This window comes from Chiloscyllium plagiosum, unplaced genomic scaffold (genome assembly GCF_037043375.1).
Source record: "Chiloscyllium plagiosum isolate Xiang-an unplaced genomic scaffold, Cpla_swu_hap1 HiC_scaffold_28, whole genome shotgun sequence".
Classification (NCBI taxonomy): Eukaryota; Metazoa; Chordata; class Chondrichthyes; order Orectolobiformes; family Hemiscylliidae; genus Chiloscyllium; species Chiloscyllium plagiosum.
The window spans coordinates 10,755,544-10,772,243 of NW_028270166.1; the positions used below are offsets into that span (position 1 = coordinate 10,755,544).

Consider the following 16,700-nt stretch of genomic DNA (forward strand, 5'->3'; position numbering starts at 1 on the left):
TAGGCCCCTCAAAGATCGGCAAGGTGGCCTTTGTGTGGAGCTGCAGGAGGTGTGGGAGATACTAAACAAGTATTTTGCATCAATGTTTACTGTGAAGAAGGACACAGAAGAAATAGAATGTAGGGAAATAGATGGTGACATCTTGAAAAAAATGTCCATATTACAGAGGGGGAAGTGCTGGATGTCTTGAAACATATAAAGGTGGATAAATCCCCAGGACCTGATCAGGTGTACCCGAGAACTCTGTGGGTAGCTAGGGAAGTGATTGCTGGGCCTCTTGCTGAGATATTTGTATCATCGATCGTCACAGCTGAGGTGCTGGAAGACTGGAGGTTGGCAAACGTGGTGCCACTGTTTAAGAAGGGCGTTAAAGACAAGCCAGGGAACTATAGACCAGTGAGCCTGACTTCAGTGGTGGGCAAGTTGTTGGAGGGAATCGTGATGTACAGGATTTACACGTATTTGGAAAGGCAACGAATGATTAGGGATAGTCAACATGGCTTTGTGTGTGGGAAATCATGCCTCAGGAACTTGATTGAGTTTTTTGAAAAAGTAACAAGGTGGATTGATGAGGGCAGAGTGGTGGACGTGATCTATATGGACTTCTGTAAGGTGTTTGTCAAGGTTCCCCATGGGAGACTGGTTAGCAGGGTTAGATCTCATAGAATACAGGGAGAACTAGCCATTTGGGTACAGAATTGGCTCAAAGGTAGAAGACAGAGGGTGGTGGTAGAGAGTTGCTTTTAAGACTGGAGGCCTGTGACCAGTGGAATGCCACAAGAATTGGTGCTGGGTCCACTACTTCTTGTCATTTACATAAATGATTTGGATATAAACATAGGAGGTACAGTTAGTAAGTTTTTAGATAAAGTTGGAGGTGTAGTGGACAGCAAAGAAAGTTACCTCAGACTACAATGGGATCTTGATCAGATGATGGGTTGAGGAGTGGCAGATGGAGTTTAATTCAGATAAATGCGAGTTGCTGCATTTTGGAGAAGCAAATCTTAGCAGGACTTATACACTTAATGGTAAGGTCCTTTGGGGCGTTGCTGAACAAAGAGACCTTGGGGTGCAGGTTCATAGCTCCTTGAAAGTGGAGTCATGGGTAGATAGGATAGTGAAGAAAGCGTTTGGTATGCTTTCCTTTATTGGTCAGAGCATTAAGTATAGGAGTTGGGAGGTCATGTCGCAGCTGTACAGGACATTGGTTTAGCCACTTTTGGAATACTGTGTGCAAATCTGGACTCCTTACTATCGGAAGGATGTTGTGAAACTTGAAAGGGTTCAGAAATGATTTACAAGTATGTTGCCAGGGTTGGGAGATTTGAGCTATAGGGAGAGGCTGAATAGGCTCGGGCTGTTTTCTCTAGAGCGTCGAAGGCTGAGGGGTTACCTTATAGAGATTTATAAAATCATGAGGGGCATGGATAGTATAAATAGACAAGATCTTTTCCCTGGGGTGGGGGAGTCCAGAACAAGAGGGCATAGGTTTAGGGTGAGAGAGAAAAGATATAAAAGAGACCTAAGGGCAACGTTTCACGCAAAGGATAATGTGTGTATGGAATGAACTGCCAAAGGAAGTGGTGGAGGCTGGTACAAATGTTACATTTAAAAGGCATCTGGATGGGTAAACGAATAGGAAGGGTTGAGAGGGATATGGGCCAGGTGCTGGCAAATGGGACTAGATTAGGTTGGGATATCTGGTCAGCATAGATGAGTTGGACCGAAGGGGTCTGTTTTTGTGGTATATGACTCTATGACTGGGTTGGGAGGTGAAAGTTTTAGAGAGGCAGTAGAAAAGATTTACAAGAATGGTTGTAGGGATGAGGGTTTTTATTTATCTGGATGGATTGGTCAAGCCAACATTGTTCTCCTTGGGGAGGAGAAGGTTAAGAGGTGCTTTGATAGAGGTGTTGAAAATCAAGAGGGATCCAGACTGAGTTGACAGAAAGACATCGTTCTGTTGGTGGTATAGCTGAAAACCAGAGAATGTCAATTTCAGGTAACCGGGCAAAGAAGCAGAGACAGATTAAATAACATTACGTAACAGAGGGCGTGATTAGGATCAGGAATGCACTGCCAGAGCATGTGGTGGAAGCAGCTATAAGTGTTGCTTTCAAAAGGAAATTGAATAGACACCCAAAGATATAGATATGCACAATGTTATGGGGAAAGGCAAGAGAGTGCGTATAGGTAAATGACTCTTACAGAGAGCTAGTGATGGCTTGATGGGCCTAATGGCCTCTCTCTGTGCTGTAATAATCCATGATTATAGTTTTCATTTGAATTACCAGCACTCCTTGTGTATAGCCATGACTCATGAGTAGGTTTTGGGTTCCAATACCATGTCAGAAACCTGAGCCCAAAATCCAGTTTAACTCCCACACTTCAGTGTAGGAGATGCTGCCCTTTCAGGTGAAACCCCATCGCCCACACACATTAATGTCACTCTCCCTGCTGTCCTGACTAATACTTATCCCGCAACAAATGTCACACAAGTGGATAACCTATTCATAGTTGTAAAAGGTAGTCAGTAGCTGAAAGCTGAAACATACCAAGCGAATCGCTGCCCATCAGGAATGTCAAGGACAGTTTCTGTGAGGAGATGGTGATTTTAACTCAGTTCTCATTCATTTCCAATTCAGGTTGGAAGTTCAGTGCTGAGTTCTAAATAACTAAACAGTAATATGTACTTACTGTTAAGTCTAGGCTATGACCTCACAGCAAGTCTCACCTAACGCGGTGATTAACCTTAATTCCTATGCAAAAAATGTAATTGTTTATCAAGACTGGGCTGCTCTTCTGCCAAATACTTTGTGTATAAATAATCTACGCCCCCCCCCCTCCCTGACTCTGGGGGATATGGCCACAACATACAGCAGTCATTGTCACTTTATTGTTTTAGTGGGATCTTCAAGTGCACAAATTAATTGCTGCTTGCAACAGTGGTACTCTTCATCAGTGGCTGAGGCTGTGTCCTGAGATTGTAAAAGCATGACAGCCATTCACCCTATTTTTTTCTTTCAAGTGAATCAAATTGTGCATTTTAAATCATTGAATTGTTGATCATTGGAGGAAGGAATACTGAGGGCGGTGACACAGCTGGAGTCACAATAGAAGATGCAGAAGGGAATACTGACTCTGATACTGTGAAGACACACTATGGTGGGCAGGCAGGAGACGAAACTGAAGCTTATTGCCCTCTAGTCAGAAATTTTCAAGAATATTTTTCTGAAGTTGCTCAGTAATTTGGGGCAAAATGTGTGATGCTGGAAAAGCACAGCAGATCAGGCAGCATCCGAGGAGCAAGAGAGTCAACGTTTCCAGCATAAGCCCTTCATCAGAAATGTGGAGGAGGAAGGGGTCTGAGAGATAAATAGGAGGGGGTGGGGCTGGGGGAAGGTGGCTGGGAAGGTGATAGGTGGATGCAGGTGGGGGGGGTGATAGTGATAGATCGGAGCAGAGGGGGGAGCGGATAGGTGGGAAGGAAGGTGGACAAGTAGGGCAGTTGTAAGGGCGGTGCCAAATTGGAGGATTGGATCTGCAGTGAGGTGAGGGGAGGGGAGATGAGAAAATTGGTAAAATTGATGCTGATACTGTGTGATTGGAGGGTCCCAAGGTGGAAGATAAGGCGTTCTTCCTCCAGGTGTCGGATGGCTGGGATTTGACAGTGGAGGAGGCCCAGGAATTGCATGGCCTTGGCACCGCCTTCCCACCTGTCCATCTTCCTTCCCATCTATCCGCTCCACCCTCCACTCCAACCTATCACCATCAACCCCCACCTTCATCCACCTATGACCTTCCCAGCTACTTTCCCTCCCAGCCCCACCCCCACCTTATTTATCTCTCAGTCCTCTTGCCCCCACCTCCAAGACTTTCTTGCTCCTTTATTCCACGCTCTGGCTAATGAAGGCAAGCATCCTGTATGTCTTCTTCTCCACCCTGTTTACCTGTGCTGACACCTTCAGGGATTAATGGATTTATACATCAAGGTCTCTTCGTTCCTCAGTATTCCCTAGGGATCTACCGTTCACTGTGTATAACCTTTCCTTATTAGACCTCCCAAAGTGCATCACCTTGCGCTTATCAGAATTAAATTTCATCTGTCTTTGCTCTGGTCAATTTACCAGCTGATCAACATCAGACTGCAGCCTGAGACCACACTATTAACAACAACACCAATTTTATGTCACCTACAAACTTACTAATTAAGCCTTCTGCATCCACATCCAAGTCATTAATGCATATAACTATTAGCAAGGGTCCCCGCACCAATCCCTGTGGTACACCACTAGGCACAGCTTCCAATTACAAAAACAACCCTCTTACATTACCCTTTGCCTCCTGTTTGCAAGCCAGTTTTTGATCCAGTTTGCCAACTTGTTTTGGATCAATCAGCTTTTGGACCAGCCTTCCACTTTGGGCCTTGTTAAAGGTCCCACTGTAGTCCATGCAAACCACATCAACTACATTAACCTCATCAATATATTTAGTCACCTTTTCAGAAAATGCAGTTAAATTACTCAGACAGGATTTCCTTCTTTTTTTAAAGTCCTTTCTGACTATCCCTGATCAATCCTTACCTTTCCAAGTAATAATTAATCCTGTCCCTCAGAATTGTTTCCAATAATTTCCCTGCTACTGATCTAAGACTAACAGGTCTGTAATTAATTGGTCTCTCCCTGCTGCCCTTCTTAAACAAAGGAACCACATTAGCTATCCTCCAGTCATTGTAGCACTTCACCTGTGGTCAGCGAGGTATTAAATCTCTTTAACAAGACCCAGGAAATCTCCTCCCTTACCTCCCATAATGGCCTGGAATACATCTCATCAGACCCTAGGGATGTATATATCTGTATGCACACTAAAATATCTAATATCTCTTCCTTATTAATCTTTACATGTCCTATCATCCTAACTGACATCCTTGGCTACAATGGTTTTCTCCTCTGTGAATACAGATGAGAAGTTTTCATTTAAGACCCCATCTACATCCACTGGCTAGATATTCAGAATGGATTCCCTACGGTATGGAAACAGGCCCTTCGGCCCAACAAGTCCACTCCAACCCTCCAAAGAGTAACCCACCCAGACCCATTCCCCACATTTACCCCTGACTAATGCACCTAACACTATGGGCAATTTAGCATGGCCAGTTCACCTGACTTGCACATCTTTGGACTGTGGAAGGAAACCGGAGCACCTGGAGGAAACCCATGCAGACACAGGGAGATTGTACAAATTCCACACAGACAGTCGCCCGAGGCTGGAATTGAACCTGGGTCCCTGGTGCTGTGAGGCAGCAGTGCTAACCACTGAGCCACCATGCCGCCCCTGACTAATGCACTTAACCTACTAAAGTTTGTTCCTTTAGTCTCTAATAGGTGCCACTCTTTCCCTGGTAATTGTCTTAATATATTTATAAAAAGCCATAGGATTTTCCTTGATCCCATCTGCCAAAGATATTTTGAGGCCCCTCTTTCCCTTCCAAGATTCCTTTTCAAGCAATGTCCTGCATTCTCTATACTTTTGAATGAGCTTTACCCTTCCTTCCTTGTCTTTATCCAACTCTCGATATCCCCTGACATCTCAGGATCCCTGGACTTGCTGCCCTTGCCCTTCACTCTGAGAGGAACAGGCTGGTCTGGAACTCTCAATATGCTACTTTTAAAAGACTCCAACTTTCCAAATGTAGGTTTACCTGCAAGTGTAACAAGTCCACTTTGTGTTTGCCAAAGCCGGTCTAATGATTTTGAAATCAGCACTTAAATTCTGCATTATCTTTATTCCCTTCCTTAATGAAGCTTACAGAGTTTTGGTCACTATCCCCAAAGTCTTTTCCCACTGAGGGCCTCACAGCGGCAGGGACCTGGGTTTGATTCCAGCCTTGGGCAACTATCTGTGTGAAGTTTGCACATTCTGCCCGCGTCTGTGTGGGTTTCCTCTAGGTGGTCCGGTTTCCTCCCACAATCCAAAGTTGCGCAGGTTATGTGAATTGGCCTTGCTAAATTACCCATTGTGGCCAGGGATGTGTAGGTTAGGTGCATTAGTCAGAGGTAAATGTAGAGTAATAGGATAGGGGAATTGGTCTGGGTGGGTTATTGTTCAAAGGGTCGGTGTGGACTTGTTGGGCCAAAGGGCCTGTTTCCACACTGTAGGGATTCTCTGAAAGCCCTTTCTATGAGACTTCAACCACTTGACCAGCTTCATTCTCTTAGATTAGGTCCAGCACAGCCCCATCTCTAATGGCCCTATCTATACACTGGCACAAAAACTCTCCTGGACATACTTTAAAAATTCCACCCCATTCAATCCTTTCACACTAAGATGATCCTAGTTGATGTTAGCAAAGTTAAAATCCCCTACAATTATACCCTGTTTCTCTCATTTCTTTTTATATTGTGCCCATACATCTGCTCCTCTATCACCCTCTGTTTGTTGGGAGGCCTGAAGTATAATCCCAGTAAAGGTTGTCACTTGTTTTTTATTTCTAAGCTGTACCCAAATGGCCTGATTTGAAGACCCTTTGAGGACATCCTCCCTCATTACTACAGTGATAATTTCCTTTATCAATAATGCAATGTTCCCACTTCTCTTTCAACCCCCCATTGCGTTTGAAACTTCTGTAACCTGGAATGTTGAGTTGCTAGTCCAGTCCTTCCTTTATATTTTGATCATATCTTGAGGATTTCAGTTTGCAGTCTAATGCTGTTGAGTCCACGTTGTCTTAGTGACATTAGATGTTTGCTAAATAGTAAAATGTATATATACATCTTATGTGATAATAAGGTGATACAGCATAGAAAGAGGCAGTTCAGCCCATCGTGCCTGCGCTAGCTCTTTGGGAGAGTTACACAATTCAATTTGTTTGTTCATGAGATAGAATAATTGTAAACAAGGCCAGCATTTCTTGTGCAATCTGAATTGTCTGTGAGAAAGTGGTGCTGAGCTGCCTTCTGGAAATGCTGGTCTATGTGGTGTATGGATGCCCACAGTTATGTCATGGGAGGAAATTCCACGATTTTGACTCAGTGACAACGAAGGAATGGCAAAAAAGTTCCAAGTCAGGATTTGTGTATCTTGGAGGGGTACTTGTCGGTTGTGATATCCTTCTACATCTTCTGTTCTCACCCTCGGAGTGGTAGATGTTCTGGTGGCGCTGTTGCGAAGCCTTGTAGAGGCTGCAGTAAATCTTGTATGCAGCACACACTGTAGTGGAGGGACTGAATTCCTTAGATAGGGTGCTAATCAAGTGAGCTATTTTGTCTTGGATGGCATCAAGCACTTTGAGTGTTGTTGGAGCAGTGCCAGTTCAGGCAACTCGTGAGTATCTGTAGAATCATAGAATCTCAACAGTGAGGAATGAGGCCAATCGGCCTATCAAGTCCATACCGACCCTCCAAAAAGCATCCTCCCCAGACCCACCCCCTATTCTATCCTTGTTACCCTGTATTTCCCCATTGCTAATCCACCTAGCCTACACATCCTGGACACTATGGGCAGTTTAACGTTGCCAACCCACCTAACCTGCTGATTCCTGACTCATACGTCGCAGATGGTCAGCAACTTCTGGGGAGTCAGGAGGTGAGTTGCTCAGCCTCTGACCTGCTTATGTAGCCACAGTATTTATTAATCCTGCATCACTGCCCTTTTTCCCACAACCTGATAAAGATCTCCTTTGTATAGTTTTAGATTAGATTAGTTACAGTGTGGAAACAGGCCCTTCGGCCCAACAAGTCCACACCGACCTGCCGAAGCGCAACCCACCCAGACCCCATTCTCCTACATTTGCCCCTTCACCTAACACTACGGGCAATTTAACATGGCCAATTCACCTAACCTGCACATTTTTGGACTGTTGGAGGAAACCGGAGCACCCGGAGGAAACCCACGCAGACACAGGGAGAATGTGCAAACTCCACACAGTCAATAGCCTGAGGCGGGAATTGAACCCAGGTCTCTGGCGCTGTGAGGCAGCAGTGCTAACCACTGCACCACCGTGCCGCTCATGGCTTTTTGTCTCATGGCTTTTTTTGTGTGATGCAGAACGATTTCACTGCAAAACCTGCTGATGTTTTCATAAAGCCCCAGAGTGTAATCTGAAACCTTTTACCTCATTATGAACAGGTATCGAAGCAGTGGCCTTCAGCAGTTTCCATTCACCAAAACATTGGACAGGTGGAAACTGTCATGAAGATCACTGCTGCTGATGGAGCTACTGAGTACAGCACTGAATCATAGCAGTTTGCTGTCAAATATAATTTTACATTAGTATCTTTTGAGACACATGGCATTCTGTTTCTTGGTGATGTGGATATCATTTCACTTGAGTCGCAAAGTGTATTCCATTCGATTCACATAGTACTAAACCTCATTCAGTTCCATTACCTCCCGCAGTGCTGAATCATCTCTTGCAATTGTTCTAATGTATGTATAAGTTGTGCTTTTTACCTTAATTGCTCTGCAAATTGATTATCATGGAAACTCAACATAGAGCTGATTGATGATGCTGGTTTATGAGATCATTGGAGGATAATCTCACCCCCCAGTGTTTCCTTCCTCTTAATATCTCAAAATTCTTCTTTAAACTTAACATTGACATTGCCTGATTATTACTTCCTGACCTATTTCCTTGTCTCTTACTCTTTTCAACCTTGGCGCGCTCTGCACTGTGGGTGTTTGTTGAGATTTCTCCGTTAAAAGCCTCTTGGGTGCAATCCCAGACTGCAGTCCTTGTTAATGGGGTGTGTGATCTGCTTTGGAATGGTAGAATTTAAATTTAAGTGAGATGCCCTAACTGTGACTCATGGGATTAGTGACATTGGAATGGAAATGACGCAGCCTTCGGTGTCAAGAAGTCTTAGCTCATCGTGACTGGGACTTCTGATAATAAAAAGCGACTGAAAGGGAATGAAAAACAGTTGTCGCATTCACTGCGTTGTTTTATTCTTGTAGACAGTAGGTTGCTGTGAAGGAAATTTTTCCTTACCTCTCTCCTAAATGATCTGGCCCCTTATTGTCAGAGTTTCAGGACAAGTGGCCGATCATTTGGGATTGTAATAAGGTGACATTTCTTCATTCAAAGGTTGTGAATCATCAGAGTTATGTAACCCAGAGTCTATCTCCTTGGATCAGTCAATCCACTCTTTAATCCTCACAACCCTGCATGTTTACTTTACCAAGTGCCCATCCAATTTCTTTTTGAAATCATTGGTAGGCCCATTTCCATTACCTTCATGGTCAATGGATTCTTGGTCTTTATTGCTCAGTGTCTGAAAATGTTCCACCTTCTGTCTGGGGCAGATCAAGTTATTGAATGGTGGGGCAGTTTGAGGGGCTGAATCACGCAACTGTTTCTGAGGTGCTAATGTTCTCTTTTACGTACAGTTTTCCCCTTCAGTAAATATTAGAATGGTGGTTCCAATCCCATCTGAGATGATAGGTTTTCATGGGGATTAAATAGACAAAGGGAGTGGGCGTAAAAGGTTGGCAGTCCTCAAAGCAGAAATGCCAACAGGCCTGGATAGGACTCACCCTGGGGTGCTGAGGGGAAAATAAGGTTGGAGGCTTTCGAAACCAAGAGGAGGATTGAATGGAGTAGACAGGGGGACAAAGGCTGTATCTATTGGCAAGAAGCAGATGGCACCAATTTTACAGAGATTGGCAAAAGGAGTGCCTGTAACATGAGGAAAAACATTTCTATGCTGTGGGGGTGTGGAGATCACTGTCTGAGAGGGTGGTGGGCGTAAATCCAATCAAGGCATGCAAAAGGAAATTGATAATTATCTAAAGGGAAAATATTTGCAGGGCTATGGGGAAAAAGGCAGGCGAGTAGGACTTGCCAAGTTGTGAACAAATTGCACAGATAGAACAGGCTGAATCACCTCCTTCTGTGATATGACTCTGTTTTATGATTTGTATTCTGGAGTTTGAGGTGGTGGTTGGGCGTGGAGGGGGCCCTGCTTGGTGTTAACTTCTACTGTACCAGATGTGATCAGGCAATGTTTGAGTGGCCTGAAAATGACAAAATGCTCCACAGATGCCTCATACTTTGATGATCCAAAAGCAAACCGCAGCTCCCTGTAAACAATTTCACTCCTAGATATAGATCGACAGGTTCTGGAATACACTAAACAATATATCTCTTTGTTTCAGAAGACAGAAAATTATTTGTGGGCATGCTAAACAAACAACAGACAGAGGATGATGTGTACAGACTCTTTGAATCTTTCGGTGTGATAGAAGAATGCACAGTTCTACGAGGACCTGATGGCAACAGCAAAGGTAAGTCTATCGCCATCAACAGGAGATCATTGTCTTGAGTATTTAATGGTTTCAGTTTGAAATGATACTAGAGCTGACAGCTTTTTGCTATCAGGAAAGACTGAATAGATTGGGTCTATCCTATCTTTAAGGAGTTCAGTGAAGGAGACATAGAAAAAAGCCTTCTACTTATGGCACAGACCAAAATTGGGTCCATAAATAGCTTCTAAATCAAATGGCAAGTCCAGGAGAAACTTACTTTCTCCAGGAGAGAATCATAGAATCCCTGTAGTGTGGAAGCAAGTCGTTTAGCCCATTAGGTCCATACGGACCCTCTGGAGAGTATCCTACCTAGACGCTACCTTCCAACCTATCCCTGCGTTCCCCATGACTAATCCACCTAGCCTACATATCCCTGGACACTACAGAGCATTGTAGCATGCCTAATCCACCTAACCTGCACATCTTTGGACTGTGGGAGGAAACCAGAGCACCCAGAGGAAACCCACGCACACACTGGGCGAATGTGCAAATTCCACATAGACAGTCACTTGAGGATGGAATCGAACACGGGTCCCTGGTACTGTGAGGCAGCAGTGCTAACCACTGAGCCACCATGCTGCCCACCTGTGGAGCCTGTTATCATTTGAAGCAATTATCCATTTCAGGGGAAATTTGATAAACACATGAGAGAGGAAGGAATAGAAGGAAATGCTGATAGAATTGGATGAAATTGAGTGCTGGGAGGCTTGTGTGGAACCTAAGTACCACCGCAGTCACAGTACACTAAGTACAGTCCATTTGGGCTGATGGCTTCTCTCTATGCTGTATGTTGCTAATTCTACCTTTGTTGTCCCTCCCCCGCCCCGATGTTATTTCTGCAGGTTGTGCATTTGTGAAGTTCTCCACACACGCTGAAGCCCAGGCAGCCATTAACACACTACATGGCAGTCAAACAATGGCGGTGAGTCCTGCTGTGTCAGCTGCAGCTCAGCATTGCACAAGAGGTGTTTGTGTGAGGTGTGAATGGTGACCTCAAGCAGACTGCATGGGACAATAATACTTCCAAACCTCTTTGGGTGCCAGTTTAACATGTATCGTAATTAATAAAGCTCTCCAGCCAAATTAACGACAGTGCGACTCTTTCTGACACTAACAGATGAATGTCTTTCAGTTTGTTTGTTGCTTTTTAAAAATCTTTTCACATTGATGAGGCATTTGCAGATAAACAAGGAGCTAATAAGGATATGTTAAAGAAGCCAGGACTGTTCCACTTGGAGAGAAGAAGACTGAGAGGTTTGAGAGAGGTTTTCAAATTATGAGCAGGCTGAATAGAGTAGATAGGGAGAAAGTGTCCCTGCTTGTAAATGGAATAGGAACAAGAGGGCATAGATTTAAAGTGATATGCACAAGAAGTAAGGGTGATGTGAGAATAAACTTTCTCACACATTGACTACGGAATGCACTGCCTGGAAGTGTAGAGGAGGCAGGTTGAATTGAGACATTCAAGAGAGCATTGGATGATTATTTGGGTAGAAATAGTATATAGGTGGACAGGGGAAAAGCAGGAAATGAGCACTGGGTGATGATGCTCATTTGAGGAATTGGTGCAGGTGTGAAGGACCAAAAGGCCTTGTTCTGAGCTGTAACAACTCTGTGATTCTGTTATCTTTCATTCAGGCCAAGACAGGGACACTGATTGACAATTGTCAATGACAACATTCGGAGTAAGTGCCAAGAAATAAAAGAGCTGGTGCAGTTCTCCAGGAAGTACTGTAGAGGCATGTGCATGACCTTGAAATTATTGATGATGGCACTAAGGGTTTGGAATAGAAGGTGACCAGTTCCTAAGCCTCAGTTTAAGATATTCTAGAAGCACAAAATCCACATTCAAAGGTGTCATGAATTAATTAAGCACAGAGTACCTCTCGCTCTGCTGTGCTAAAGCCAATTATAAAACTATCCTTTAGTTGTTCTTTGTTATCCTCATACTACACAACTTAATAGTTTGCTTTTTCCACAGAGGGGATGAGCATTAATCCAAAAGACTAAAAGTAATATGTGGAAATGAATGGGTTCAGCCTAATAGCTCAACTGTTGACCAGTAATTGGTTGCTAAAGATAACAGGACACACACCAGCAGGCAAGCACATTCACTAATTAAGTAGCTGCTCAAGCTCTGGCCTGGTTTGTTCACTTTATTGCTCCCCTGATCTCAGTTAATTGGAGTTTCTCCTTGGCAGGAAGGCAGTGGTTTATCCTCAAGTCTGGTCACTCCCCCCACCTTCCAAGCTGCCCCTTGATTTGATTTGATTTGTTTTATCACATGTACCTAAGTACAGTGAAAAGCTTTGTTTTGCTAGCAGAACAGGCAGATCTTAGCAAACAAGGACATACAGGTCATAGGGTGCTTAGACAGAGCGAGGCATACAAGGTTACAGTTGTACAGGAGGTGCATGAAAGCAAGATCAACATTAGCAAGATCAACATTACTTGAAGTTAGAGAGATCTGTTCAGGGGTCTGGCAAGAAACTGTTCTTGAACCTGTTGGTGCGAGCATTTAGGTTTCTGTACCTTCTGCCTGACAAGGAGATCATTACGAGGGTTGGAAGGGTCTTTGTTGGCAGCCTTTCCCAGCAATAAGAAGACTAAATGGAGTCTATGGATGGGAGGTCGGCTTCTGTGATGGTCTGTGCTATGAACACAACCTTCTGTAATTTCTTACGGTCCTGGGCAGAGCAGTTACCGTACCAGGCCATTTTGCACCCAGACATTAGGTTTTCAGCAGTGCATCTGTAAAAGTTGGTGTGGGTCCTTATGGACATGTCCACTTTCCTAAGGTGTCTGAGGAAGAAGAGGCATTGTCGTGCCTTCTTGACCGTTACATCTACATGGCAAGTCCAGGGCAGGTTGTTGGTTATCGTCATTCCTATGAACTTGATGCTCTCAACCCTCTACACTTCAGCTCCATTGATGTAGATAGGAGCATGTCCTCCTCCTTTCTTCCTAAAGTCAATGATTAATTCTTTTGCTTTTCTGACATTGAGAGAGAGATTGTTATCATTGCACCATGAAACCAAGCACCACGCCTCCTGTATTCTGACTCATCATTGTTTGATATCCATCTTACCACAGCAATATCGTCAGCAGACTTGTAGATGGCGTTCGCACGGAATTTGGCAACACGGTCATGGGTGTACAAGCAGTACAGTAGGGGGCTGAGAATGCATCCTTACAGGGCACCAGTGTTGAGGATTATCGTGGAGGAGGTGCTGTTGTCTACCTTCACTGATTGTGGTCTGTGGGTCAGGAAGCTGAGGCTCCAGGATCCCTTAAAGTTGGTGCTGAAGCCTGCACCCTCTCCACCCCTCCCCACCATCACCACCTCATGAAACAATTGGGCAATCTACAGTGGAAATGTCTCATTGAAAAGAATATCAATCCTTAAACACTTCCTCCACACAGTCTGTGCCATTTGTAAATTGCACTCGAGCCACTTTCCAAGGTTCTTTAGTCAGTGGGTTCCAAACGTACGTTCTCTACCGTTTTAAAAGAGAACACTGCCACCTGCACATTCTCCTCTTAGCCTCGCACCATCCTGACCTGGAACTATATGGCCATTCGTTCATTGCTGTTGGGTCAAAAACCAGAAACTCCCTCCCTAACAGCATTGAGGATACACATGTAATGATTCATGAAGGTGTTTCACCACCATTTTCTCAAGGGATGGACAATAAATGCTGGCCCAGTTAGTGACTCCCACATCCTGTGAAAAAATGCACTTTTAAAACGTTGATCTTGGCCTGCTATTCCTCCAACAGCCACACTCTCAATTTGTAGACTCCTGCAGGAAAAATGGTCACTGAGTGGGGTTCTATAAGAGTTACTATCCATAGTCATCAAGGAAAAGTTGGAGAAAACTTTCTGTAATCTCATTTCAATGGGAAATGCTTTAAAATCACACCATGATTTCAGTGAAGACAATGCATTGTGCTTTAAAGATTTAGATATATTTTTCTCATATCTCTCCTGAGACATCCCTCATAGAGTCATAGAGCTGTACAGCACAGGAATAGACCTTTCAGTCTACTCGTTCATGCCAACCAGATATCCTAAATAAATCGAGTCGCATTTGTCAACATTTGGCCTATATCCCTCTAAACCCTTCCTATTCATATTCCCACCCAGATGCCTTTTAAATGTTGTATTTGTACCAGCCTCCACCACTTCCTCTGGCAGCTCATCATATACATGCACCATCCTCTGCATGAAAATGTTGCCCCTTAAGACCCTTTTAAATCCTTCCCTTCTCACCTTAAACCTATGCCTCACCCTGGGGAAAGGACCTAGTTGATTCACCCTATTGATGTCCTTTATGATTTTATAAACCTCTATAAGGTCACCCCTCAGTTTCTGACACTCCAGGGAAAATAGTCCCAGCCTATTCAACCTCTTCTCTATAGCTCAAACCCTCCAACCCTGACAACATCCTTGTAAATCTTTTCTGAATTCTTTGAATACAGGAATTGGGAAGTCATGTTGCAGCTGTATAGGACATTGGATAGGCCATTTTTGGAATATCATACTGGTCTCCCTGCTACAGGAAGAATGTTCCTAAAGAATAATTGGGTGAATGGTTACATTAATATTTGGCACAGATTGTAAAGGAACTCATTTTGTTAAGCACAGTACCGTCTTGTAATGCATGCCCAACTTTATACTTCACAACCAAGTGCACAGGCAGTCTCCTGATGCCATGGCGAACTGTCTCTCTCAACTAACGAATGAGTTTAACTGGATATGAACTGCCGGACTGTTATTCAGTGGGCATGTCCATACAATAGAGGCAGGGAGGTGCATGAGCTGGTCCGTGTCGTTGATATGCTTTTCTTGTGTATGTGTATTGCCAGGGGGCGTCCTCCAGCCTGGTGGTGAAGTTTGCCGACACAGACAAGGAACGCACACTGAGGCGCATGCAGCACATGGTGGGTCAGTTCGGGATGTTCAACCCCATCCCACTGCAGTTCAACAACACTTACAGTTCCTACGCCCACGCGGTATGTATCTCTGCCGACATCGCAACAGCATAAGAGTGAAAACATTTCTGATGCTAAACTGCCAGAGGTTTCTGATCCCCTCAGCCTTCTGATAGGAAGGTGAACTTATATAACACCTTTCACAACAGCCTCAGAGTCAGTGAAATGGTTTTGAAGCAGAGTCTCTGTTAGAATGTAGGAAACGTGGCAGCCAATTTGCACACAGCAAGTTCCCACCAATACCAATATGATAATGACCAAATAATCTTGGTGAGGTGTTGGTCAGAGGAATAAAAAACATTTTCATGCAGCATCAGAATGCACAGCCTGGAAGTGCGGTGGAGGCAGGGTTATTTGAGGCATTCAAGAGGGAATTGGATAATAATTTAAATAGAGTCAATATATGTGGTTATGGGAACAAAGGTAGGGGTTTGGCAGAATAATAAAGTGCTCAGAGAGCTGTTGCAGACAGGATGGGCTGAATGGCCTCCATCTGCACTCTAACAATGGGTGGCACGGTGGCACAGTGGTTAGCACTGCTGCCTCACAGCGCCAGAGACCCGGGTTCAATTCTCGCCTCAGGCAACTGTCTGTGTGGAGTTTGCACATTGTCCCCGTGTCTGCGTGGGCTTCCTCCGGGTGCTCCAGTTTCCTCCCACAGTCCAAAAATGTGCAGGTTAGGTGAATTGGTAAATGTAGGGGAATGGGTCTGGATGGGTTGCTCTTTGGAGGGTCAGTGTGGACTTGTTGGGCTGAAGGGCCTGTTTCCACACTGTAAGTAATCTAAATCTAAAAAAAAGATGTTGCCTATGTGAAGTATTGTCCTGGACATTGGGAGAAACCCCTCCACTCTTCTCTGAGTAGTGCACGGTTTCCAATTTTCTCTTGGCAGAAATATACTTTATTCATAAAATATCTAAAATAACTTACCAAAATATTTTGATCTGGACATTATAGCTAAATACAACTTCTCTTTGTTGAGCAAACTGCACTCTTTTTTTTAACCCCGACACTACCATCTAAGTGCGGTAGTGCTTATATACGTGTGTGTATACGTGTGAGACACAGTGAAAGACACAAAGTGCACGAATCTTTATTCAATTTCCACCACCAGGAAGATAGGAAAACACCCGGGTGGCCAGTGACAAACACTGCCCTTCACATCAAAGGGCAGTGCTGTGTGATCAAAACAGTGAAGGGGAGGGTAGGGACTAAATCAAAATAGAGTTGGAGGGGGAAATAATGCACTCCACTCCCCGCGGCGCACACCTCTCCCTGAACAACTCCAGGGTGTTGGTGGACACCGCGTGCTCCTTCTCCAAGGACACCCGGGCTCTAACGTAACCGCGGAAGAGGGGCAGGCAGTAGGCCCTAACGACCCCCTCCACGGCCCACTGCCTC

General features: G+C 44.4%; 1 protein-coding gene across 2 annotated transcripts in view; it reads left to right on the forward strand.

The window, feature by feature from the left end:
- Nucleotides 1-16,700, forward strand: part of LOC122565413 (CUGBP Elav-like family member 4) — a 475,156-nt gene that overhangs the window by 390,223 nt on the left and 68,233 nt on the right. Inside the window, exons 4-6 of one of the 2 annotated variants that reach the window (XM_043721364.2) lie at nucleotides 10,156-10,284; nucleotides 11,148-11,227; nucleotides 15,174-15,320. In XM_043721364.2, the coding sequence (XP_043577299.1) occupies nucleotides 10,156-10,284; nucleotides 11,148-11,227; nucleotides 15,174-15,320 (356 nt within the window). The remainder of the gene's footprint in view (nucleotides 1-10,155; nucleotides 10,285-11,147; nucleotides 11,228-15,173; nucleotides 15,321-16,700) is intronic. The other variant, XM_043721365.2, reaches the window with a different exon arrangement.